At 41.1% G+C, this 26,178-nt stretch overlaps 1 protein-coding gene across 9 annotated transcripts in view; it reads right to left on the bottom strand.

Annotated features, from left to right (window-relative positions):
• The window catches only part of usp45 (ubiquitin specific peptidase 45), a 161,280-nt gene that overhangs the window by 55,531 nt on the left and 79,571 nt on the right, over positions 1 to 26,178 (bottom strand). For all 9 annotated transcript variants that reach the window (XM_078212618.1, XM_078212616.1, XM_078212617.1 and 6 more), the window contains one exon: positions 22,332 to 22,462. In XM_078212618.1, the coding sequence (XP_078068744.1) occupies positions 22,332 to 22,462 (131 nt within the window). The remainder of the gene's footprint in view (positions 1 to 22,331; positions 22,463 to 26,178) is intronic.

The following is a 26,178-nucleotide window of genomic DNA, read 5'->3' as shown; positions in this document are numbered from 1 at the left end:
TGAAGGGTGGTCATGTCTCACGAACTTGATTGAATTCTTTGAGGAAGTAACAAGAAAAATTGACCAGGGCAGGGTAGTGATTGTAGTATCCATGGATTTTAGTAAAGCCTTCGATAAGGTTCCTCATGGCAGGCTCATACAGAACCCTTTAAGTCCTATTACTAAGCCAGTCTCTGATCTAGCTCGCCAAGTTTCACTGAATTCCATATAACTTTAACCTTCTCAATCAGTCTCCCTTTGACCTTGTCAAAGCTTTACTAAAATCCATGTAAACTAAATCAATTGAAGTTCCCTCATCCACACATGATCATATTTTCGAAAAATGTTTCCATTAACTTTCCCCCAAAATTAAAAAATAATCCACTCATAAGCATAGTGTGTAGGACTCATTTAGAATCAAAGAATAGAATCATAGAATCCCTACAGTGCAGAAGGAGACCATTCGGCTCATCGAGTCTGCACTGACAACAATCCCACCCAGGCCCTATCCCATAACCCCACATATTTACCCTAACAATCTCCCTGACATCCCCCTAATGCTAAGGAGCAATTCAGCATGGCCAATCAATCTAACCCACACATTTTTTTCAGTGGCAGGAAACCGGAGCACCCAGAGGAAACCCAAGCAGACACGGGGAGAGTTTGTAAACTCCACACAGTCAGTCACCCAAGCCGGAAATTGAACCCAGGTCCCTGGCGCTGAGAGACAGCAGCTAACCACTGTGCCATTGTGGTGCTTCTGGACACTGTACTATGGGTAGCCAGCAGTAGAACTCCGATGTCAGGTATACGATGAGATAATGATACCTATTTTATTTAGCAAATGCAAATCCCCAAGGCAAAGCGAAACCTCATTGCTGAGTTTAAGATGTTTAGTCTGTGGAGGGGATACTCCTTGGTAATGTGCAGTATTGTTTGTCTCTCTACAAGTACAGAAGTGGTTTGTATTGAGGCTTCAACAGTGGAGGTTGGCTGCACAGGAATCCTTAATTCAAAGGTACTTAATTGAATGGTCGAAATGTTTTGCTAGGATGTGACAGGAGTTAGGCAAAGTAAGATGGCAACCGACGGGTCTGGAGAACCTATGGGCAGGAAAAAGGATGATTACATTGGAATGAGCAGACATCCAGCCAGTTTTCAGGCACAGGGGAAATATTGGGGTTGGATTGGCAAAGAGCTTCTCCCGATCATCCATTGTACCTGAAAATTCATAGGCACCCTGGAGGAATAACATTAAAGACTGGGTTGAGGTTCAGTTTTTTTTTGTTCTGAGAATTGCTCTGAGGTGCTGCAATGTGAACAAATTGCAGCACCTGGTCTACAAATGAATCAAACTTCATTAGCTTTACTGTACAACCGTAAAATCAGGACTGTGAGACTTTTTAAGTGAATAAAATCAAGTCAATCAGGAGTGCTCAAGCCTTATTGACATGACAAAAACATTTCTATCTTCATTCGTTACTTTTTGCCCTGATTACATCTGCTCAAGATTAATGGTAAGTGTACATTTACAAAAATAGTTAAAACCAATTCGTAGGTCTACATCAACTGCCCAAGTTATAACAAAATTCATCTGACAAACTATTTGTCAATAATTACCAGTTCACTGCTTTTATCAACAGGAGTATCAAAATTGCTATCAGAAAGTTGATAAAATGCGCTGTTGGGAAACACAAATAAATAAAAGGAACCAGAAAACATGGTTCATTTTTAATAAAGGTACTTCAGATCACTTATGTTTTACAGGATATTTAAATAAATTATAACTTTAATCAGTGGAAAGAATTAATTTCAAGTTATGAACAATTTAGTGGCCATAGATACACTGCTTTAAGTATTTAAAAATGGGACCAGATAAGTGATAAGATGGCTAAATTAATCAACTTTCTTTAAATTCTTACTTTGAGATGGTTTATATTAATATTTAACAGCAAAGATAATTCCAATGACAGCCACTTTTACTTAAACATTATAAAATGGTAATGGGCTGTTCAACCCAACCAGTCCCAGTTGGCCTTTATCCTCCATGCAAGCAGTGGTCCTAATCCTGTGTTCTCTCTGTTCTCATATTTCTTTATCTATTTTTCTCTTATAACATGTCTGACCTCTTCATTGTGGACATGATCTTTACTTCATTCATAGAATCATTCAACAGAAGCCCTGTAGTGCAGAAGGAGGCCATTCGGTCCATCAAGTCTGCACCAATCTTATCCAAGCCCCATCCCTATAACCCCACACATTTACCCCGCTAATCCCCCTAAGTTGCACATCTTGAGACACGAAGGGACAATTCAGTATGACCAATCCACCTAACCTGCCCATATTTGGACTGTGGAAAGAAACCGGAGGAAATCCATGCAGTCACTGGGAGAATATATAAATTCCACACAGTCACCCAAGGCCAAAATTGAACCTGGGTCCCTGGTGCTGTTCGGCAGCAGTGCAAACCACTGTGCCACCGTGCTGCCCCAACTCTCAAATTCACTAACTCTAGGGGCCCGATTTTACCAAAACTTCGCGCCCTCGCGCTAAAGTTGGGCGTCGGGCCTATACCGCGATCTGCACCCGATTCCGAGCAGATCGTGGCTTTACCAACACCCGATTCGGGCGCGGGTCCGGTCCGCGCCCGAATCGGGCGGCCCGACGATTTAAATGCATTTGCATGCATTTAAATTGACTTAATGAACCGCGCACCAAACTCTACCGCCAAATCCCACTTTACCGTCTTCTGGTCCAATGCGGATCCGCGCTCTAATCGACCTGCCGAATAAAAATCAGAAGTCGCCGCTGCAGCCTCCGAAGAGCAGGGTCAGAGACTGCAACGGCTCTCTGACCCAGCTCCTCCGTAGGGGGGGGGAGGGTGCTACCACTATGCAGCCGATCGGTGGGGAGGGAGGGGGCAGTGGGTTCTGCTGCCACTCTGCGGCCGATCCCTCCTCCCCACCGGAGGAACAAATCCCTCCTCTCCGGAGTGGCCACATACTTCAAACACCACGACTGTCATCATTCACCTCAGCGGAATGCCCTGCCCCCTCCCTCCCCATCGATCGGCCGCAGAGTGGCAGTGCACCTCCCCCCCCACCACCAATGGTGATACGTCACACCCCCCCCCCCCCCTCCTCCCAGCACCCTCCCCCCTCCCTCTGGGGATGATCGGTCACGCCCCCTCTCCTCCCACCCCAGGGGATGATCGGTCGCACCCCCTCTCCTCCCACCCCCCCCCCCCCACCCCCAGGGGATGATTGGTCGGACCCCCTCTCCTCCCACCCCCCCAGGGGATGATCGGTCGCACCCCCTCTCCTCCCACCCCCCCCACCGCCAGAGGATGATACGTCACACCCCCTCTCCTCCCACTCCCCCCAGGGGATGATCGGTCACACCCCCTCTCCTCCCACCCACCCCCCCCCCCCCCCCCCCCAGATGGTCTGTGTCAGAGCCGCTCGCTCTGCTTTTTTTTTCGCACCCGGGCGCGCTGCTTCAGATTTTTTTCGAACTGTGCATGCGCAGTTCAGAGCTCCGATCGTTCCGGCAACGCTAAGCCCCGCCCACAGCACAAATTGGACTGGAGCCGGCAAAACGCATATGGGCGCGCTAGAAAGAGGATTCCGGGCTCGGATCCGTATTACGCCCGGATCCCGCCCCTAGGCTCCGATTGGTAAAATCAGGCCCGAGAAGTGCATTCCATGACCTGCCATTCATACCCAAAAATTATTTCTCATGATTTTCATTCTAAATCTTTTACTTGTCGCTTATCTATGTCCCCACATTTTAGACTCGACAATATAAAGTCTTATACAGATTTATTACTATGTCTGAACTTTAAATACTATGCCTCTTGCCATAATATCCAAAATATGTCTTTTATATAATTAAGGTGCTGCTTAATTATGTAAGCAATCTTTCTCTTCTTTCACATCATCTGTCCTTCCCCACTCAAAGTATAATGCTGGCAAGTATTAAACTTTTCAACCTTGGCAAAAATATCATAGGTTATGATCGCATCAGTGTTCAGAGAATGGTGAAGAGAACACAAATTATTTTCAGCGCCTCCATTTCAGAAAGAGCAACTGTGAAAGAACGTTATAGTTAAACTCAAGACTGGGCAATTTAAATTTGCTGTGATGAAGTATGATCAAGAATGAGGAAAGACAGAGCAAGGGAAAACAAGAGACAGGGTGATTACAGGAGAAAAAGGAACATTATACAATAAGCAAAACATTAAGGAAAATTTCAACAATATGCAGTGGCTATAATACATTCAAAGTCAGTAACTAAGTATTTACAAAGAATTTTTGCTTAAATAGAAAAACAAATGCATTATATACCTCCATGCAGCAGAAGTGCACAAGAAGCCACGGTCAATAGAAATACTTGTGTAACCTTTATTAAATGTGCTTAATGACTAATTGATGTGTCAATCACTTGTTCATCTCATCAGTCAGAAGTCAGCAATCCTAAAACTCAATATAGTGGAAAACAAACAGAAGGGCCCTGTAGCAATGTACACAATCTGCCCCAACATAACGTTTGCCAGCTGTAACACTAACAAAATTAACAGCGGATGGATTAGTACCAGACGCTAAGCAGCCTATTACAAAAACTGCCTATCCCTCTGCAGAAACCACTAACTTTATCAAATCCGAAGAAGTCTTGTACACTAGAGAAGGTATAACTTTTTAACAGAGTCAGTCAGGACACATTTACTTATTGGAAAATAAGAAAAATTAAAGACTGCTTCATAAAGGGCTGACATTTTTTTGATGGATTAAAATTTTATTAATTATAACCACCACCTTGCGTATTAAATCCTTCACTGGTTATGTAACAGACAAGTATATATGCAATGTCAGTGAACTTCAGTTGAATTGATGATATTAGGATAAAACAATATACTGAAAGAAGCCTTGCATCATTATAATAAGCCTGCAAATCAGTCAAAATAGGTTCCCACAATCTCTCTTCACTCAGAACAAAAGTCGACCAGCTGCAAAGTCAGCTAGAAAACAGTAGTCAAGGAATGGCATCCACCAAATGGAGACTTAATTCTAGTTCACCCGAAAGGAATGTAGAACTGTGCTATCGTCCATAAAATTCAGATCCATGCTGCACACCATACGTATCATTTATCTCACAGATACAGTAAAAAGATAAAAATTGGAGAGGTTCCTGTCAAATGAAGCCTTAACTAATAAAACACAATAAAAATACAGTCTTCCTCCGAAAAACAGAAGAACCAATGTTCAACATTCTTGGGCCATAGAACAGGTACCAAAGATGTGGACTAGGGTGTTTATTTCCTCATACCCAGCAGCAGTTAGGGGAAATACTAACAAACCATTTGTGCATTTCTTCCAGATTTAAATATTTTTGACAAGTTCCCTTCAACTGGGATCTCAGCTATTGGCAACAATGACACAAAATATGTGCAACAAATGTTCAGATCCTCCTTTGAATTCAGTAGTTGATCTTGGTGATAAATGGCCCTATTCTGATCTTCACTACCACTTGGTCTAGTCTCAATTCACCTATAGTATGCCACGATCTGTTGTCCGTAAAGGTCCGGTACATGTGTGAGCGAAGTGCATGGTCATCTTCAGGTTCCATCATCTGGTCTGGTTCCGTCAGTGCGTAATCAGTGCCAGTAAGCCATGTGAAATATACTAACTGTTTGGCTGGCATGTTGCACAATTATAGTTTTGTCGTCAGTGCCTATAAAATTTCCTTGGCCTTTCCATTCTTTTTGTCCTTCTCTGTAATGGTTACACCATGCACCTGGGTTTGAAATTAATTTCCAATAGCCTGATTCAATAGCGCAAAGCTCTCCTGATTTTTTCTAAAATCTCCACCTTAATAAATGCTCTTCTCCATGCATGCATAGCATTCAAATGTTCTTCAAAAACTGAACTAACGGTAGTCTCCTCCAAAGCCAGGGGTGGTCTCACATTATGGGAGGGATCTTTGGATTTCTGCCATAACTTAATTGATAGGGGGTAATGTCCCCAACCATTTGAAGCGTGATTTTTGCACATACTGCCATACGACAGCAGTTGTCAATTCAGAATTCCGTTAGTAAGCTAAAATCTTTTGGAGCTTTTCGTCAATCACGGTATGATTTCTCTTACAAATCCCATTGTTAAAAGAACTTTCTGACGCTGTGTGAATTAACAATATTCAAATTTTCACACATACTCCTGAATTCATCATTGGCAAATTCTCCTCCATTGTCCATCAGCTGGTGCTCCCAACCCCCTTCCGATCCATCTTTCCATTATTTTATTTATGGTAACATTTTGCCTTTACTATAAATACCAATTGACAGAATAAGTTGCTCCTTCTACAAAATATAGAAGAAAAATTTATTTTTCTTTCTCCCATATCTTGAGGTCCATTGCTATGGTTTCATTCAGGTCTCTTACTAATAGAAGACTCACCACTGGTTGCGATGGCGTTCTTCTGTACTTTTTACAAATGCCACATTTTTCACTAATATCCTCGACAAGTTCTAATGTAATCCCCATCCAGTAGCCCTGCATCCTCTAAATAACCTTTAGATCTGGAGGATTTGATTTGATTTATCACATGTATTAGTATACAGTGAAAAGTATTGCTTCTTGTGCGCTATACAAAGCATACCGTTCATAGAGAAGGAAAGGAGTGCAGAATATAGTGTTACAGTCATAGCTAGGGTGTAGAGAAAGATCAACTTAATACAAGGTGGATCCGTTCAAAAGTCTGATGGCAGCAGGGAAGAAGCTGGATGTGCAAACTGTTGATGCGGTTTGGTAATTATTTGTTTCTTCTCCTTTAAGTCCCATCACCTGCTGCCCTTAATACCTCTATCATCCAGTACTGCATCCTTTTAGGCCTTAAAGGATAATAATGTTCCAACTTGTAAACTGCAAATCTACAGATCTTGCAAAAATAATTGCTTTATCATGCTCCATGTTCAACCTCTTTCAGACCTTATTAATGGAAGGCTTACCTAGTAGTAAAGGTATTTAACTCGCTATCACATCAATGCTGATAAAGTGATTTACCCCTGCTATTTTACACATAATTACTATTCTTTTTAGTGATTTCAACGTGTTACCATCACCAAATCTTATACACCAATGACTGTGGCCAAATTCCTCTCCAACTCGATTTTCAAATTTGCTGATGACACTATTATAGCGAGTCAGATCTCAAACAATGACGAGACGAAGTACAGGAAAAAGATAATCTGGTGAACTGGTGCGACGACAATAATCTCTCCCTCAATGTTAACAAAGCTAAGGAGATAGTCATCGACTTCAGGAGGCGGAGTGGAGGACATGACCCTGTCTACATCAATGGGGATGATGTAGAAATGGTCGAGAGCTTCAAGTTTCTAGGTGTCCAGATCAACCCAGTCCTAGTCCCCCCCCCATGCCTACACTATAGTTAAAGCCCACCAACGCCTTTACTTTTTCAGAAGACTAAGGAAATTTGGTATGTCCTCTATGACTCCCACCAACTTTTGCAGATGCACCATAGAAAGCATTCTTTATGGTTGTATCACAGCTTGGTATGGCTCCTGCTCTATCCAAGACTGCAAGAAATTACAAAGGGTTGTGAATGAAGCCCAGTCCATCACTCAAACCAGTCTCCCATCCACTGACTCAGTCTACACTTCCCATGATGAATCCTTCATTGGCAGATCAATCTATTTTTAAAAATTGATCAAAGTCCAACCAAGCCTTATAGACATCTTTCATATAAATTGTATCCATGGATCTCAAGAGAATGCCCAAATCATCTTGAATCATTGTTGGGAGGATTAAAATGCTGGAAATCACTTCCCAGCATCACCATGGATGTACCTACACCAGATGGACTGCAGTAGTTAAAGAAGATGCCTCACCACCTTCTCAAGGACAATTACAGGTGGGTGACAAATATTGCTCTTGCCAGCGACACCCACAGCCTTTGAAATAAAATAAACCACCCAGATGCCTTTAATTTTCCGTCCATTGTTGAGAGTTGTCTTTACATCTTTGGGCTTGCTCCAACAGGCATTATCATACATGTATATATGTGTATATTAAAATTCTTCTTCTAGCCCTAAACTCATGTGTGTAACAGGTTTAGTTCTTCTTTGCATCTTGTTTAATTTCTGTTCCTGACCATGCAAATTAGCTTGAAACCATTGGCAAATTTTATACTGCAACTAGTAAGATGCATACGAGTCAAACAGCTGTAGGTTCAAATTCCCAGAGTCAGAGAACATAATCCAGGCAAGCACCACAAGCTTTATGAAAGTTGTCATTCAGATAAGATATTAAACTGAAGACTTATCTGCCAATTCCAGCAGATATATACAATGTATATTGTAGGTAGAAATTAGAAGCAGGAGTAGGCTGTTCAACCCTTCGAGCCTATTCCGCCATTCATTTTGATCATGGCTGATCATTAAATTCAATATCCTGATCCGCCTTCCCCCCATATCCCTTGACCTGTTTAGCCCCAAGAGCTATATCTAATTTTTCCTTGAAATCACACAACGTTCTGGCCTCAGCTACTTTCGGTGGTAGTGAATTTCACAGATTCACCCACTCTCTGGGTGAAGAAATTTCCCCTCACCCGAGTTCTAAAAGTTTTACCCCTTATCCTCAAACTATGACCTCCAGTTCTGAACTCGCTCACCATGGGGAACATTCTTTCTGAATCTACCCTGTCTGACACTGTTAGAATTTTACAAGTTTCTGTGAGATCCCCTCTCTCTTCTAAATGCCAGTGAATATAATCCTAAACGACTTAGTTTCTCCTCATATGACAGACCTGCCATCAGCCTGATAAACCTTCACTGCACTCCTTCTATAGAAAGGACATCCTTCCTCAGACAATGACACCAAAAACAGTACACAATACTCCAGATGTGGCCCCACCCAACGCCCTGTACAATTGCAGTAAAAACTTCCCTATTTCTATATTCAAATCCTCTTGCTGTGAAGGCCAACATACCATTTGCCTTCTTTACTGTCTGCAGTATCTGCATGCTTATTTTCAGCAACTGATACATGAGGACACCAAGGTCTTGTTGAGTATCTACCTCTCTCAATTTACACCCATTCAAATAATAATCTGCCTTCCTATTTTTGCTACTGAGGTGGATAACCTCACATTTATCCACATTTTACAGCATCTGCAAAGAGCAGGATCCTTCTGCTATTCATCCTTAAAAATCACCAAAAATCAATTAACTATACTTGCATTTCACTGTTAATTGTGAGATCTTACTGTGCACTAAAAGACAGACTTATCTTTAAAATCACTGCACCTCAATTCATTGCACTTGAAGTACTTTAATACATTTGAATAAGACGTGATAGGGCAATACGTAATTACTGGACTTCTTCACTATCATAGAATAGAATCCCTAAAATGCAGAAGGAGGCCATTTGACCAATCAAGTCTGCACTGGCTTTCTCCGACAGAGCATCTAACTCAGGCCCACCCACCCCACTCCTCCTGCCCTATCCCCATAACGCCATGCATTTCCCCACTAATCCTCCCACATCTTGGGATTATCATCACTATCAGCCAAGTCTTTCTGTCTGTCTTAACAAACTGAGCAGCAGGGAAATGAGAACAGAATTATACAGGATTTCACAAATTACTTCTCCATTCAGAGCTTTATCCATTGTGACAACATTTTCCCCCTTTCCAAGTGTTATAGACAGGGAGAAGTAGAACAAAGAACAGTACAGCACAGGAAACAGGCCCTTCGGCCCTCCAAGCCTGTGCCGCTCCTTGGTCCAACTAGACCAATCGTTTGTATCCCTCCATTCCCAGGCTGCTCATGTGACTATCCAGGTAAGTCTTAAACGATGTCAGCGTGCCTGCCTCCACCACCCTACTTGGCAGCGCATTCCAGGCCCCCACCACCCTCTGTGTAAAAAACCGTCCCTCTGATGTCTGAGTTATACTTCGCCCCTCTCAGCTTGAGCCCGTGACCCCTCGTGATCGTCACCTCCGACCTGGGAAAAAGCTTCCCACTGTTCACCCTCTCTATACCCTTCATAATCTTGTATACCTCTATTAGATCTCCCCTCATTCTCCGTCTTTCCAAGGAGAACAACCCCAGTCTACCCAATCTCTCCTCATAGCTAAGACCCTCCATACCAGGCAACATCCTGGTAAACCTTCTCTGCACTCTCTCCAATGCCTCCACGTCCTTCTGGTAGTGCGGCGACCAGAACTGGACGCAGTACTCCAAATGTGGCCTAACCAGCGTTCTATACAGCTGCATCATCAGACTCCAGCTTTTATACTCTATACCCCGTCCTATAAAGGCAAGCATACCATATGCCTTCTTCACCACCTTCTCCACCTGTGTTGCCACCTTCAAGGATTTGTGGACTTGCACACCTAGGTCCCTCTGTGTTTCTATACTCCTGATGACTCTGCCATTTATTGTATAACTCCTCCCTACATTATTTCTTCCAAAATGCATCACTTCGCATTTATCTGGATTAAACTCCATCTGCCACCTCTCCGCCCAATTTTCCAGCCTATCTATATCCTGCTGTATTGCCCGACAATGCTCTTCGCTATCCGCAATTCCAGCCATCTTCGTGTCATCCGCAAACTTGCTGATTACACCAGTTACACCTTCTTCCAAATCATTTATATATATCACAAATAGCAGAGGTCCCAGTACAGAGCCTCTGTAAGTGATGGGCTAACTTTTCCCCTCTCTTCTCACTTCTCAGGTGTTTGAGGGGAAGTGTTTCAAACCTCTGTTGTGATTTTCAGTAATAAATATGAAGCAGGCTTTCGAGTAAGTCTGAATCAAAAAGATAACGCTAATTCACCCTACACACAAAGTAAACAAAACTAAACACGCTCGCTCATGCACATCGACATAGATAAAAGTAAAAATTAATTCTAGATACAAAGTATGGCATTAAGGTTATTCCCAAAAGAAAATACCATATCCAAATCTCAGTCCATTAAAAATGCATCTGTAACAGGCCTTGATGAATTCTCTCTCACGGTTCTTTGGGAGCACAGAAGTTATAAGCCTCTGGATCTCCAGCCAAAGTTGTGGCCAAGTCTTGTCGAAGCAAAGCTTTGCAGGTGAAAACAAATTAGATCCTCTCTCTCTCACTGGATTAACTGGTTGTTAGACAGGGCTCTTTTTTTGGTGGAGGATGGCTCATTTTGGTTTGCACACTGTTCTGTCCCTCCCTGGTTCTGGGACTAAAATAATTTGTGATCTGAAGTTGGTTTTGGACATCCAAAACTGATTCAAGGTTAGAAGTCACTGTGACACAAAGGGGTTTTAATTGTGGCTGTTCATAATTTCTAGCAATGAATTGCTTTCTCTACACCTTTCTTTGTTATGGTTGAGCTGATGGTCTGGGAAGTTTTTGATTTAGAGTTTTTATGAAGTATCAGTCAATAGGAGGTGTAAATTCACAAGTTGTTTCATATTGTGTATGTCCATTCAAGGAAATGCAATTCAACTATGGTAATTTACATCTTGATCTGCTTGACTACTTTTTAAAGTACAGTTTTCAAAAGTTCACATGACCATCACAAGCCAGTTCCATTCAAAATAAAATGTCATTAAATTCATGAATCTCAGCATTCTTTATGGATCTTTCGGAAAGATTTATTTGCATAATCAAGATACCAAGATGATTCTCACTGAATTTGTATTCTCTTAAATATAAATTTTATTCTCAGAAAAAGCACAAGTTAAGTGGGGAGAGATTGTCAAATCAGGTATTAAAACTAATACCGAATACATTGCATATAAAATAGGCAACATCTGGAGTTGAGAGTTTTGGGATTGATTGCAGGTTTAGCCAAAGGACATTTCAGCAAACTGAGCCACAGACAACAACATTGGTCAGTTGAAATAATTCAATATTTTAGCTTTATTAATAAAATACAAACTAGTGCATCTTTTAATGCAAAAATAAATCTGCTCCATTCAACAATATGTACAATTGTGCAGACACACAAGATATGATGTAGGATAGAAAAGTTCCAACAAATTCAACTATAAATTAGATGTACTTCTAACTGCAAAATCTGGCTATTTTTGGAACTGTTAAGCATGTTTGTATTGCTGAAATGTTTTATCATTTATACAAAACATTGAATGGCATGACATTACACAGAACATTGCCTTAATCTTGGGAGCACTAAGAAATAATAATGGCCTGAATTTTGACTAGTATTGACAGCAAAATCGTCAGCAATGCCACTATTTCTCCTGTGATACCAACTTCTAACTGTGCATGTGCAGAAACCAAATCCGGAAACTCGGAAGTTGCTGTCAGTGATTTTATGCTTCTTCATAGGGTGTGCTGTTGAAGTCTTGCAGACTGAAAACAATGAGAAATCACACCTAACAACATCCTGGGGTTACCACTGACCAGAAACAGAACTAGAATAGCCATACAAATACCATGCCTACAAGAGCAGTTCATAGGCTAGGAACACTGTGGAAAGTAAGGGCCCTCCTGTCTACCCAAAGCTGGCCCACCATCTACAAATGCAGTTCCAAAAACACTCAATGAGCTTGACACCACCCAGGACAAAACAGCCTGCCTGATTGGTACTCCTCCTACAGACATTCACCCCTTCACCACCAACACACTGTGGCAGTAGTGTATAGCATCTCGAAGTAGTTCTGCAGGAACTCATCAAGACTCCTCTGACAGTACCTTCCAAACCCATGACCCGCTACCATCTAGAAGGACAACCAGATACATGGGAACACCATCACCTTTCCAAGCCACACGCCATCGTGACTTGGAAATATATCACCGTCCCTTCACTGTTGCTGGGTAAAAATCCTGGAACTCCCTCCCTAACAGCACTGGGGGTGTATCTTCATCACATGGGTTGCAGCGGTTCAAGAAGGCAGCTCGCCACCATATTCACTAGGGCAATTAGAGAAGGGCAATAAATACTGGCCCAGCCAACAATGCCTACATTCCATAAAGGCATATAAAATAAACTGAACTGACAATTTGAAATCAAAAGAAATTCTTAACCGAGAAGAACTTGTCTTCTTATGTTTTTAGTCTTGCTGAAAAACCAATTATATCTTGTTGAATGAGGTGTAATTGGTTTTTAAATGCACACCAAGGTCATAATTATTTTGGAGAAATCTCTCTGGCTATCGAAAATTAATTTTGTGTTGGGAATGATTACATTTCTCCACTGTGTTAACATGCTAAAGTAAAATAAAGTTATTTCATGACACTTCAGTTTCTACCTTAATATCACATGTACATCATATAATTTACTTTCTATAAAGTTTAATTAAAAGTGAAGGATAACCACCACATTTTATTTTCTGCTTTGCACAGAGCTGCTTACCCTGCTCGATTTTTCCCCTCCCTTCACTCAGCAAATCCGCCTTGGAAGGCCAAAATGTGAAACATGCAAGTCACAATTTCAAAGTTGCCAGGCCATTCCTGCTCCTGCCATTTATCCTGGTTTGAAAAAAATGTGGCAGATAGTGACTCAACATGCGCTTAGTGACCGCAGGTTCATAATTTAAATCCCTGCTCGAAATTCAAATTTCCCTTTCCATGGCATTTTCCCAAAGGGGTGGGTTCCTGAAGGCTGTGGAAATCCCACTTGGTTAGTCAGTATGTGAACCTTGGGGGAAACCTGCTGTGGAGGTGGAACCTATTAGCAAGTAAATTTTAAGTCTTGCCAATGTCCCCTCAAATCTCCCCATGTCCCTGAACATTCCCCAGGCTTCCTCCGTACCCCCATGTCTGCTCCGCCTCATGTCCTTCCATAGCCCTACCATTACCTGAAGCATTTGAAATGCTCATTACGATAGCTTGACTGGGTTTCAAGAATTGTTAATGGACTTAGCTCAGCAGGGGTCTGTTTACTTGCGTTGCAACCGGAGGTTTAGCTTTGTTTTGACAGCTTTATTAAGTTGTAGTAAGTCATTCTCTTTTGTAAATATGGTTTTTAATGCTTGCTTATTTGGACAAGATTAAGATATGTTAAGAGGATTAAAGCTTTTGTCATTGATATTTTGTGTGGCTGAGGTTGACTGTCACTTTTATGGGATTGCAAGATGAGAAGTTATTTTCTAAGTAGATTTTCAAATAATGTTTGTTTATTTTGTCAGTTTCAGGAACATTTCAAAAACTTGTCAATTGTTCATTGGTTCTGTACATATTGGCTACTGAGCAGATATGGAAGATGTGTGGGGGGAATAGAAATGGGGAAAATAAGGAGACATGGGGAGAAATGAATGGTGTGTGGTGTGGATGTCAGGGATAAGGGCTATGGAGGCTAACAATCATGTGCAGGATGAGGACAACGTCCCAGCAAACCAAGTCAGACCTTATAACCAGGTCATCTCTCCACTCGTAGGCTTCAGTTGTCACTTTGGACCTGCTCTGGGGACAGTGTTCTCAACTCCAGCTCACCCCTGACTCTGGGAGACAAAAATCTCTTGGGAGCTCCCTGAATTTTAGAAGTCAGGAAACAGCTCAAATTATTTTTCTTTTGTTAGCAGAGAGCAGGTCCCTACGTATGAATGTATGCCGTCTATAGTAAGCATAAATGAGCCATATTACAAGTTTGACGGATTAACTCAAATTGCTTATTAGTGGAGCTATTAGCACACACAGGTTACTCAGCAAGAATCACATCCAACAGCATACACTTTAGCTTTGCGGTTGCGGGCTGTTTGAGTACATCTGTAATCTGCCTATCACCAACAACCAAAGGAATATGCTATTTGATTCAATCAGCCAACAGCTGGAACAAATGGCCTACGTACCTAACATTGCACCGGCACTGAAATTCATACACAAAGTTGCTCAATTGTGTAGTAGGCAGAACATTTTTTTGGACTAATGGCAACATCCTTATAATAGAAAATAGCCACTGCATAGTAGCAGCATGAAATGGCTTGTTTAACCTGTTATTCAATTAGCACCCTTTTCCCCTGTAGTATAAACTGTTGTGATCATTTGAAATCTGGCATTCTTGCATTTATCCTGATGAGTGCAAGGCAAAAGGCTTTGGCAACAAGTCTCCGTTTTCAGCAATATTCAAGTTCTGTACTAAAACGACTGTACATACTGCATATATTTCTACTGAACTCAGAAGGAATATAAGTTAGGAAAACATGTGAAAGCCAGTTTTATACTGCTCTTTAGCAGCAATCTGCAACATCAAGATAATGTCAGATTTGTTTTAAATTAACTGGCTGCTGTTTGTTCCTGACTATCCCCAGTCTCCTGAAGCTAGTAAGTGCGTTGGACTGGTGGCAATTTGAGTAGAAATTATACGATTTGGTCACTCACATACATGGATATCTTCTGTATATATTATGACATCACAATTTAATTAACACACGAGCCAGAATATCTCTTGCGAATAGCAAATTCCAAGTGTAACAAACACATTCTCTGAAGATACAGCTACAAAATAAACGCCATGTAACTGACAACTGAAGTACTGAATCCAAAGGAAAATATCTGCCTAGGAATAAATACTCCTACATTTAGGCTGCTATTGTTTTAAATGTCACATTCTCAAGTCATGTGGTCAGAAAGCACTGTTGCTGACAACTGTAGGTTTCCTCCTAAGGGCAAAAGTCCCAAGTGGAAGACACCGCTGGGCAATTAGAAAAGATTATTAGCTTGGGATGTCATCCAAGCAAGACTGTTGCTCAGCTGATGTCAGATACTAGTTACTTTCACTGCTACACTCACAGATCCTTAGGCAGCAGATGTCCTTGCTGCACAGAAGGAAGAAATGACATTAATTAATGAAGGAAAAATATGCACACACTAAACGCACAAAAACATGGACTGTTTCCATTACATAGCTTTGACTAAGAACTGCATAATTTTCTTGATATTCTTTTTCCTTTCTCACACTATATAAAATTGTAAATTATTTGGGGTTTAAAATCAATACTTGGTTTTCGAGGTTTACAAAATCTAAAAAAGCTATTTTAAAGAAGCAGTTAGTAACATTAGCTTAATGTTCGTATCCCGGATAGGAGACAAGAAGAAAAATATATAGTTATACACACATATGTATATATCCCTGTCAAAAAGGCTACTTTATAAAATTATTCTATTTTTCTCTTCAAAGTGGACAATTGCTGGGCTGGTAAAATGGCTGCAGCTGGACACATGCTGGCTTCTGGAAGTTTCTGAGCAGTTTGAAAGCAAATGAATCAGAAATATTGGGGAACACGGGGTTTAGTGAGAGGGAGGAACTGAAGGAAATCAGTATTAGTAGAGAAATGGTGTTGGGGTAATTGATGGGATTGACTGCCGATAAATCTCCAGGGCCTGATAATCTACATCCTAGAGTACTTAAGGAAGTGGTTATAGAAATAGTGGATGCATTGGTGGTCATCCTCCAAGATTCTGTAGACTCTGGAACAGTTCCTACAGAGTGGAGGGTAGCTAATGTAACCCCACTACTGAAAAAGGGAGGTAGAGAGAAAACAGAAAATTATAAACCAGTCAGGCTGACTGATGTCAGAAGTGAGGAAAATTCTAGAGTCCATTATCAAGGATTTTATGGCAGAGCACTTGGAAAACAGTGGCTGAATCGAACAGAATCAGTATGGATTTATGAAAGGGGCATGTTTGACAAATCTACTGGAATTCTTTGAGGATGTAACTAGTAGAGTTATGAGGAGGATCCAGTGGATGTGGTTCATTTGGACTTTCAGAAGGCTTTTGACAAATCCCACTTAAGAGTTTCACATGTAAAATTAAAGTGAGTGGAATTGCGGGCAGTGTATGGAGATGGATAGAAAACTGATTGGCAGACAGGAAACAAATAGTAAGAATAAATGTGTCTTTTTCCAAATGGCAGGTAGTGACTAGTTGGGTACTGCAGGGATCAGTGTTAGGACCCCAGCTATTCATTTTCTATATTAATGATTTAGGTGAGGGGATTAAATGCAATATCTCCAAGTTTGCAGATGACACAAAGCTGGGTGGATGAACTGGGAGGAGGATTCAGAGATGCTTCAGTGTGATTTGAACAAGCTGAGTGAGTGGGCAAATGCATGGCAGTTGCAGTATAATGTGGATAAAAATGAAGTTATCCACTTTGGCAACAAAAAGAGGAAGGTAGATTATCTGAATGCTATAAATTGGGAATTTCCAATGAGATCTCGGTGTCCTTGTACACCAGTCATTGAAGGCGGACATGCAGGTGCAGCAGGTGGCAAAGAAGGTAAATGGTTTGTTGGCCTTCATAGTGAGAGAACTTGGATACAGGGGCAGAGATGACTTTTTTCCATTATACAGGCCTGGAATATTGTGTGTAGCTTTGGTAACTTTATCTGAGGAAGGATGCTCTTGCTGTTGAGGTACAGCAGCAAAGGTTTACTAAGCTGATTCCTGGGGGACTGACGTACAAGGATAGATCGAGTCAGTTAGCATTATATTCGCTGGAGTTTATAAGAATGAGGGGTGATCTCATGGAAATCTATAAAATTCTAACAGTACTCGAGACAAGATAGGAAGGATGCTCCTGATGGTGGGGGAATCCAGATTTAGGGGCCACAGTCTAAGGATAAGGGGTAAACCTTTTAGGACTGAGATGAGGAGAAATGTCTTTACCCAAAGAGTTTTAAAGCCTTGAAATTTGCTACTACAAAAAGTAGTCGAGGCCAAAAACACATTTTCAAGATGGAGTTAGATATAGCTCTCAAGGCGAAAGGGATCGAAGGATATGGGGGGAGTGGAAGATGCAATCAGGCTACTGAATTGGATGATCAGCCATGATCATACTGAATGGTGGCATAGGCTCAAAGGGCCGAACCGCTAACTCCTGCTCCTATTTTCTGTGTCTAAAGGCTCACACCTCCTGTATGTAAATACCTTGTCTCGTATAAACATTCAAGGCAAGCCAACACAACGGTTTAGTAGGCAAGATGCCTGTCCCTAGCCAGCAACAATCAAAGACAGCTGTCTGTGACTCCCAATCGCCAATGTGGTATTAGTGGCCTAACCATTACCCGCTCCAAAACACAATGGGTTTCAACCAGTGTCTTCGTTAGTCAATCAAAAACTGACCTGTTACATGATAGGGACTTGAGCTGTTTGAATTTCTTGAATTAATAAGCTTTTGGATGCCATCTTCAGCGCTTTACTTAAAAAAAACAGGACTCCCAAGTAGAAACCTATCTCTGTCATCATTTATCATCTGACAGGTAGCAGCAGAAAGTGCTCTGTCCAGGTAAATTGCCTGGCTGTCATCTACACGGTAAACTACTGGAACATTGAAACTTGAGCCTTCAAGACATTTCAACTCTACATGTCTTCTCCCATCACGGAAGACCTTACTTCTGAAAAGATGGATCTCCGTGCAGCAGTCTGCCAACTACTTGCCGAAGGAATACGCCATTAAGACTTTTGATTCTGAACTCTGGACTCACAAAACCATAGCTCATATTTTTATCGTGGTATTATCATGTACCTAGTTCTTTCCCTTATCCTTCTTTTACTGAATTAATGCAAGAGGGGCAGATGTTGCAAAACCCCTTTCCTGTGTTGTGTGCAATAAAGGGGGAAATTGAAAATCAAAAACATCTTTGTTTACCAACTGATAGTGGGGAGGAGAAATCAGGGCTGTTTAAATTATTCTCCCTCCTGTCTGTAACATTAGATTATTAGTAGTCAACGGCAATTTATAACTGTCCATTAAATCTAGTTCAAAATTAACTTTGCAGCAAGAAGTAGGAAATGTATAGATAACATTTTGTATTTATCAATTGTCCTTGAACATGTTACTTTTCCAACAAGCAATTAAGGGTTTTAAGTATGTGGAATAAATCAACACAAGTGGCTTTTGAAGCCATGATATATCACAGCATTTCAGAGGGATTAAACATTTGAAAAAAAAAGTTTAAAATATTAAAAGCATACAAGAGAAAAAAGGAAATTAGAAGTAGCAGTATTAGTTCCACATCTGAGTCTATGAAACAAATGTATTAATATTTCTGCATTTGATTCGATGTCGTTTTCTGTCCGAGTTTGCTCATGTCACGTGCCTTTAGATGTTTTCTGCATTAAAGGTCTTCCTTAAAGGTAAGTTTTTGTGTTTTGTAAACTGATCATTTTTAAATTTTGGTTGTATTTTCATTTTGCATGATATTGCTTAACCATATTAATAATATGAAAACCATATTAATTCAGCTCTTCTGAAAATGATAAATCCAAATGGAGAATCTCTCTCATACACATATAAATAGACACAAGATAAAAATACACACCCAATTTCTTACTTTATTGATTCCTTTTACATTTCACTGTGCCAGCTGTCTCTACAGGTGATTCTCAGTCAGTGAGTTACAACGTGCAACAATTAACACACCTACAGCTTGCCACTGTGGAAATTTTCTGCCCCAAGAAGCATGCAGTCCTGCAGGGCAGGCAAGCGCTGTTCAATCTGTGTCCATATGCCACCTCAGTACTCTGCTAACATACGTAGAGTCCTTTATAATGGGAACACAGCCAAAGTACTTAACTGAGTAACAAAATATCTGAACATTCGTTTTGCAATTTCATAAATTTATCAACCGACAATCATGAAATATCATGTCCTGATTCAGGCTTTTCAAGTATATTAAATGTTATTGACTCATGGAATGCAAGACAATCTTACATACTCAGACTGGCACAGGATGTACTATGGTATCAGACAATGTGCAAGGTACTTGCACTGATAAGAGTGGCTTACTACAATTGTCCTAAATGATGCTTACTTTAATGTTTTAATTAGAGGCATGGGAGATTTTCAAGTTCAAAGAATGTACTGTCAGTGTAAGTTTGGCAAAGATATGACAGGTCAATAGCCTCTTTTGTGCTGTACCATCGGGCATAGAACGTTCCTGGAGAAGGTGGGGTGAAGGAAGGCTGAACTTTATGCAGGCGCATAAAAAAGCTTGAAAGAGGATCAAGGTCGGGAAGCCATCTAGCAGAATATTAAGTGGCTGTGCCTCAAAAAGCAATGCCTCACATTCAAGAATATTTGATTCTCATTACGCTATCACAATCCCAAGATTTCTAGACGCTACAAAGTAGAAGCAGAAACTTGAATGTTCTTGCACTAATGGGACCTTTCTTGAGGCCTAAGAAACAATTAACTTCCGTACTTTGCTTTTCAAAAGACTGCACTGACATCCTCAGTCTGTCCTCTGAAAATCAATGCCCTGAACTTGAGTGAAACAAAATAGAAGATATAACCCACACTCAGACAGCTAAGATGGTGATGAACATGTGCAAATCTTTGAACAAATTTTTGAACAAAGTAATAACTGAAAAATACTGATGTACAATGCTGTGAACTGGGCTATAAAACATAAACCAATGAATACTTGTAACTTCTTTTGATGTAGACGGTAGGGATGTGCTGGCTGACGATAGAAAAATTAACGAGGGTTAGGGTTAGAGGGAAGGGGGTGGTGAGCGACCTTTTTAGATTATTGTAGTAAATGTAACTTATATGGCTGCTCCAGTTGGGTTACACATGTTGACGGTAGGGATTCAGTGATAGCAATACCATTCAATGTCAAGTGGAGGTGGTTGGGCTTGTTTTGGAGATAGTCATTGCCTAGTACTTGTGTAGTGAAAACGTTCCTTGTCATGCATCAGCTCAAGCCTGAACATTGCCCTAGTCTTAACGAATGCAAGCATGGATAGCTTCATTATTGGAAGGGCTACAAATGGAACCGAGCACTGTGCAATCATCAGTAAACATTCCCCAATTCTGACCTTAAGATGGGAGGTTAGGTTAACTAATGAAGCAACTGAAGATGGTTGAGTTAGGACACTGTGCTGAGGACTTCCTACAGCAATGTCCTGGTACTGAAACAGTTGGCATCCAGCAACCATCACCATCTTCCTTTGTGCTTGATATGACTACAACTAGTAGAGAGTATTTGTACTGGAACAGCTTGGTTAGAGGTGGGGTACTTCTGGAGCATTGACTTCAGCATTACAGCTGGATTGATGCCAAAGCCCATCGTCATTGCTGCATCCAATGTGTTTGAAAAACAGTTCTCCCAGCGTCCCAGCAACACACCTTCTTCAACTACAATTAAATTAAATTAACTCATGACATTTCTAGTTTTCTGTATTTGGAACCTTTTAGTGCATAAATGGGCTGCTACAATTGCTTATATAACAGAGATTACACTTACAAAAAAGTAATTTGTTTAATGTGGACAATTTTGAATGTCTGCAGATTGTGGTAAGGAAATAAATAAATGCAAAGAGTGGGGGTAAATGGGTGTTTTTCTGGTTGGCGATCAGTGATCCCTCAGGGATCAGTGTTGGGACTGCAATTGTTTACGATTTACATAGATGATTTGGAGTTGGGGACCAAGTGTAGTGTGTCAAAATTCACAGATGACACTAAAATGAGTGGCAAAGCAAAGTACGCAGTGGACGCTGAAAGTCTGCAAAGGGATATAGATAGTCTAAGTGAGTGGGCGAGGGTCTGGCAGATGGAGTACAATGTTGGTAAATGTGAGGTCATCCATTTTGGTAGGAATAACAGCAAAATGGACTATTATTTAAATAGTAAAAAATTGCAGCATGCTGCTGTGCAGAGGGACCCGGGTGTCCTTGTGCAGGAATCTCAAAGAGTTGGTTTGCAGGTGCAGCAAGTAATTAAGAAGGCAAATGGAATTTTGTCCTTCATTGCTAGAGGGATGGAATTTAAAACAGCAAGGTTATGTTGCAGCTGTATAAGATGCTGGTGAGGCCACACCTGGAGAACTGTGTACAGTTTTGGTCTCCTTACTTGAGAAAGGATATAATGGCACTGGAGGGGGTGCAGAGGAGATTCACTAGGTTGATCCCGGAGTTGAGAGGGTTGGCTTATGAGGAGAGACTGAGTAGACTGGGGCTATACTCATTGAAATTCAGAAGAATGAGGGGAGATCTTATAGAAACATATAAGATTATGAAGGGAATAGATAAGATAGAAGCAGGGAAGTTTGTTTCCACTGGCAGGTGAAACTAGAACTAGGAGGCATAGCCTAAAAATAAGGGGAAGCAGATTTAGGACTGAGTTGAGGAGGAACTTCTTCATACAACTGCCCAGTGAAGCAGTTGAGGCTATCTCATTGAATGTTTTTAAGGCAAGGATAGATAAATTTTTGAACAGTAAAGAAATTAGGGGTTATGGTGAGCAATGTGAGTAAGTGGAGATGAGTCTACAAAAAGATTAGCCATGATCTTATTGAATGGCGGAGCAGGCTCGAGGGGGCAGATGGCCTACTCCTGCTCCTAGTTCTTATGTTCTTATTTCGCGGATACACTTACTTCTGACATAACTGACTGAAAAGTATTCTTGGAACCAATGGTCCTTTTCCTGCTTCTTTCATACTATGAAGGAATAAATACACGGCTGAGGTCAAAGATCCAGGACTGGGGAGTATTATCATCAATGGATCCTGCATATAAATGAAAAAGAATCATCTGTGAGTGTAATAGCAGGACTTTCATTTTTACCTGCATTGTAAAGTACAAGTATTCAATGAGTAATGTAAATCTTTTTTATTTGATTAAACTGGGAGGAGTGGAGAATATAAGAAACACAAATAGGCCATTCAGCCCTTATGAGCCTGCTCTGCCATTTAATATAATCATGGCCGATCTTCTATTTCAGCTACACCTTCCCGCAAAATCGCAATATCTTAATTCCCTTAATATCCAATATTCAGAGCTCTCTGGGGTAGAAGGTTCCAAAGATCCTCTGTGAAGAAATTTTTCCTCATTTCATTCTTATTCTGAGATTGTAGCCCCTGATCCCACAGCTGGGGAAACATTCTCCCATCATCTATTGTAAGAATATAAATTATTGCTATATAGTTTGCTATAATTTGACAAAACATTAGAATCAACCAATTTCATGTACCAGTATGGCTCACAAGGCTGAATGGCTTTTCAAAGCAAAATAAAACTGCTGAAATCTGCAAGCTGTTTTTCAAAAATAAGGAAGACCCAAGGCGGGAATGAACCTTCGACTGTTAAACAAAACGGGAACATCTCCAGGCCATGACATGTCGGCTTTGAGGTTCATGAATGATTAACAAACTGCTGAATAAAGGATCTGGAAACAACTCTCGCTGGAATGCACAAGTTAATTTGTGTGCATAAGAAGTGAGAACAGTTGGATTAGACAGCCATTACGAACAGTTTATTGGCAGGTTGGATGAGCAGTTCTAAGTACAAACAACTGATAATAGGCAAACACAAACAATGGAGCTGCAGAAAGCTACTTTGAAGGCTGGAGATGGGATGTTTCAGGGGAGTTGTGTACGGATTAGGGGAATAGCATATGATAATGGAAGAGGGTGTAAAAGGCTGATGGATCAAGGACAGAAGACATGCTAAGGTTCTACAAGCTCACAGGACATGGATAACGAGGCTGACTTTTACCCCATGGTTTAGAAAAATAAACTGGACATTCCATTGGACATTTTATATTTTTTAAAAATTTGGTCATGAGATGTGAGCATCGCTGGCTGGGCCAGCATTTTTTGCTCATCCCTAATTGCCCTTGAACTGAGTGGCTTGTTTGACCATTTCATAGGACAGTTAAGAGTCAACCATATTGCTGTGGGTCTGGAGTCACATCTAAGCCAGACCAGGTAAGGATGCTATTAAGGGGAAGCTTTGAAGGACAACGTATCACCAGGTCCACTAGGAGTATAAAAGCGTTGTAAAATGATACTCGGGGTTGCAATTCACAGAATTCTTACAGGATAGGAGGAGATCATTTACCCAGTAATGTCAACGCCAGCTCTGTGAATGAACAATTCACCTAGTGCCATTCACCCTCCTTCTCCGCATAATCCTGTGCATTCTCCCGTTGCAGATAATAATCCAATTCTCTCTGGAATTCCTCAATGGAGGACACTTGCCAATTTAAAGAGCTACCAAGTTAATGCTGAACTGACTACTCATTGGTGTTTGCATGAAGTGGATTATAATCCTAGCCCCTAATACCTGTTCATCTGCAAGACTGTTGCCCACCTACATGAATAACCAGGCAATTGTGTTTTTTCGTTCTCAAATAGAGAATGTCCTCCCATAATGATTTAAATTTTATGAGTTTAATCCTTATGATTGGTATAGCCTGTCTGTTCCCAGAACACTTACGTGCTGGCTTTTTCCTTTTTTAAAATAGTCGCTTTCAGTACAGAACAATGTGGGTTTATTAAGGTCTGTCTTTCCTGAAGCATACCGAGGTGCTGTTGCTTCAGCATACTATGCTGTCTTATGGCTAAGCGTATGGATAGTAATTCTTCTGGATAAAAAGAATAGGAGTCTTGAAAAATCTCTATTACTATATCGATCCCAGCTGAGAATTGTTGGGATGTCCCTTTTTTAGTCATCAACAATGACCCATTACAGTAAATAACCTGATAGGCACTCCTGCATATCACTGTCCTCCATATGGCCAGAGAGGTTTCGAAAATTACTGCCAGTGCCCCTGATATCTTCTCCCTTGCTTCTCATCCAGGCTTGTAGATGTATCCATTTTTAAGGCTGCTAAATCAGTTGTACCTCCTCTCTCTACGTTAATTTTCTCTAACATTTCACAATCCTCCACCTTGATGTCTACACCTGCATCGTTGTTTTCTATTTTGAAGTCTGATGCAAAGTATTCAAAGAAGACAGTACCCACATCTCCCGGCTCTACACACAGATTACGTATATGGTCTCTAACTGGCCCTACTTTCTCTAGTTATTCTTTTGCTGTTTATATATTTAGAAATCCCTTTGGGTTTTCCTTCATTCTATCTGCCAAAGCTTTTTCATCAGCTGCAGGTGGGGAAGTTTAAAATGACAGAAGAAATAAAACAGTGAAAGTCATGGAGAGAAGTTTTGGGAGATTATGTTGTTTGACCAGTCTGTAAAAACTTATTTACATAAGATATGAGCAATATAGTTCACAGAGAAAACAAAAGAGTCCAGACTTACACAAGAAACCTGTACTCCTACATCCACTCTCCTGGCTTCATCCTCAGCCTTATATCCTACCCTGGATTTAGAAAATGCAAAGTGTGCAATCCCCACCTCCCCATTCAGCCTCTGTGCCAACCATAAAAACGTACGAATATCGTGATACAGTGTGATGATGCTAGGAACCTCTCTCGATGGCATCACACTCTACTTTATGGGATGTCATGGCGTTCAGGTCCTTAAATGAGGCATTACATAATCTTCAAAATGAAAAACGACGACACAGGTGTAGATGTCAGGTCAGAGGTTTGTGAAATGTTAGAGGAAATTAACAGAGAGGGAGAGAGAGAGAGGAGATACTAGTTCGTTTGGCAGTCTTAAAAGTGGATAAATCCACAGGCCTGGCTGAAATGTATCCCAGGAAGCAAGGGAGGCGATATCAGGGGCTCTTGCAATAATTTGTGAATCATCTCTGGCCACAGGTGAAGTCATGATGTGGAGATGCACAGGTGAAGTGACAAGGACTGGAGGACTACTAACATTGTCTCATTATTAAAAAATGGGAGGTAGGGATAGACTAGGAAATTATTGGCTAGTCATTTAATCCTGGTGGTGGGGAAGTTACTGGGAACAGAATATATTTGCACTTGGCTAAACACAGATTAATCATGGATTGTCAGAATGAGTTTGTTATGGGGAGGTCATGTTTGACAAATTTAATCAAAATATTTAAGGAGTGCAGCACGGTGGCACAGTGGTTAGCACTGCTGCTTCACAGCTCCAGGGTCCCGGGTTCGATTCCCGGCTCGGGTCACTGTCTGTGTGGAGTTTGCACGTTCTCCCCGTGTCTGCGTGGGTTTCCTCCGGGTGCTCCGGTTTCCTCCCACAGTCCAAAGATGTGCGGGTTAGGTTGATTGGCCAGGTTAAAAAAAAAATTGCCCCTTCGAATCCTAAAATGCGTAGGTTAGAGGGATTAGCGGGTAAAATATGTGGGGGTAGGGCCTGGGTGGGATTGTGGTCGGTGCAGACTCGATGGGCCGAATGGCCTCCTTCTGCAGTGTAGGGTTTCTATGATTCTATGAACCAGGAGTGTTGTTGAGGTAATGCATTTGATCTGGTCTATATGTGCTCGACTGGCTTTTGATAAGGTCCTTCATGGCAGGCTGGTCAAGGCAAAGTAAGACTTATTTACTCATAT

This window comes from Mustelus asterias, chromosome 5 (genome assembly GCF_964213995.1).
Source record: "Mustelus asterias chromosome 5, sMusAst1.hap1.1, whole genome shotgun sequence".
Lineage (NCBI taxonomy): Eukaryota > Metazoa > Chordata > Chondrichthyes > Carcharhiniformes > Triakidae > Mustelus > Mustelus asterias.
This window is presented reverse-complemented; position numbering and strand designations above follow the sequence as displayed.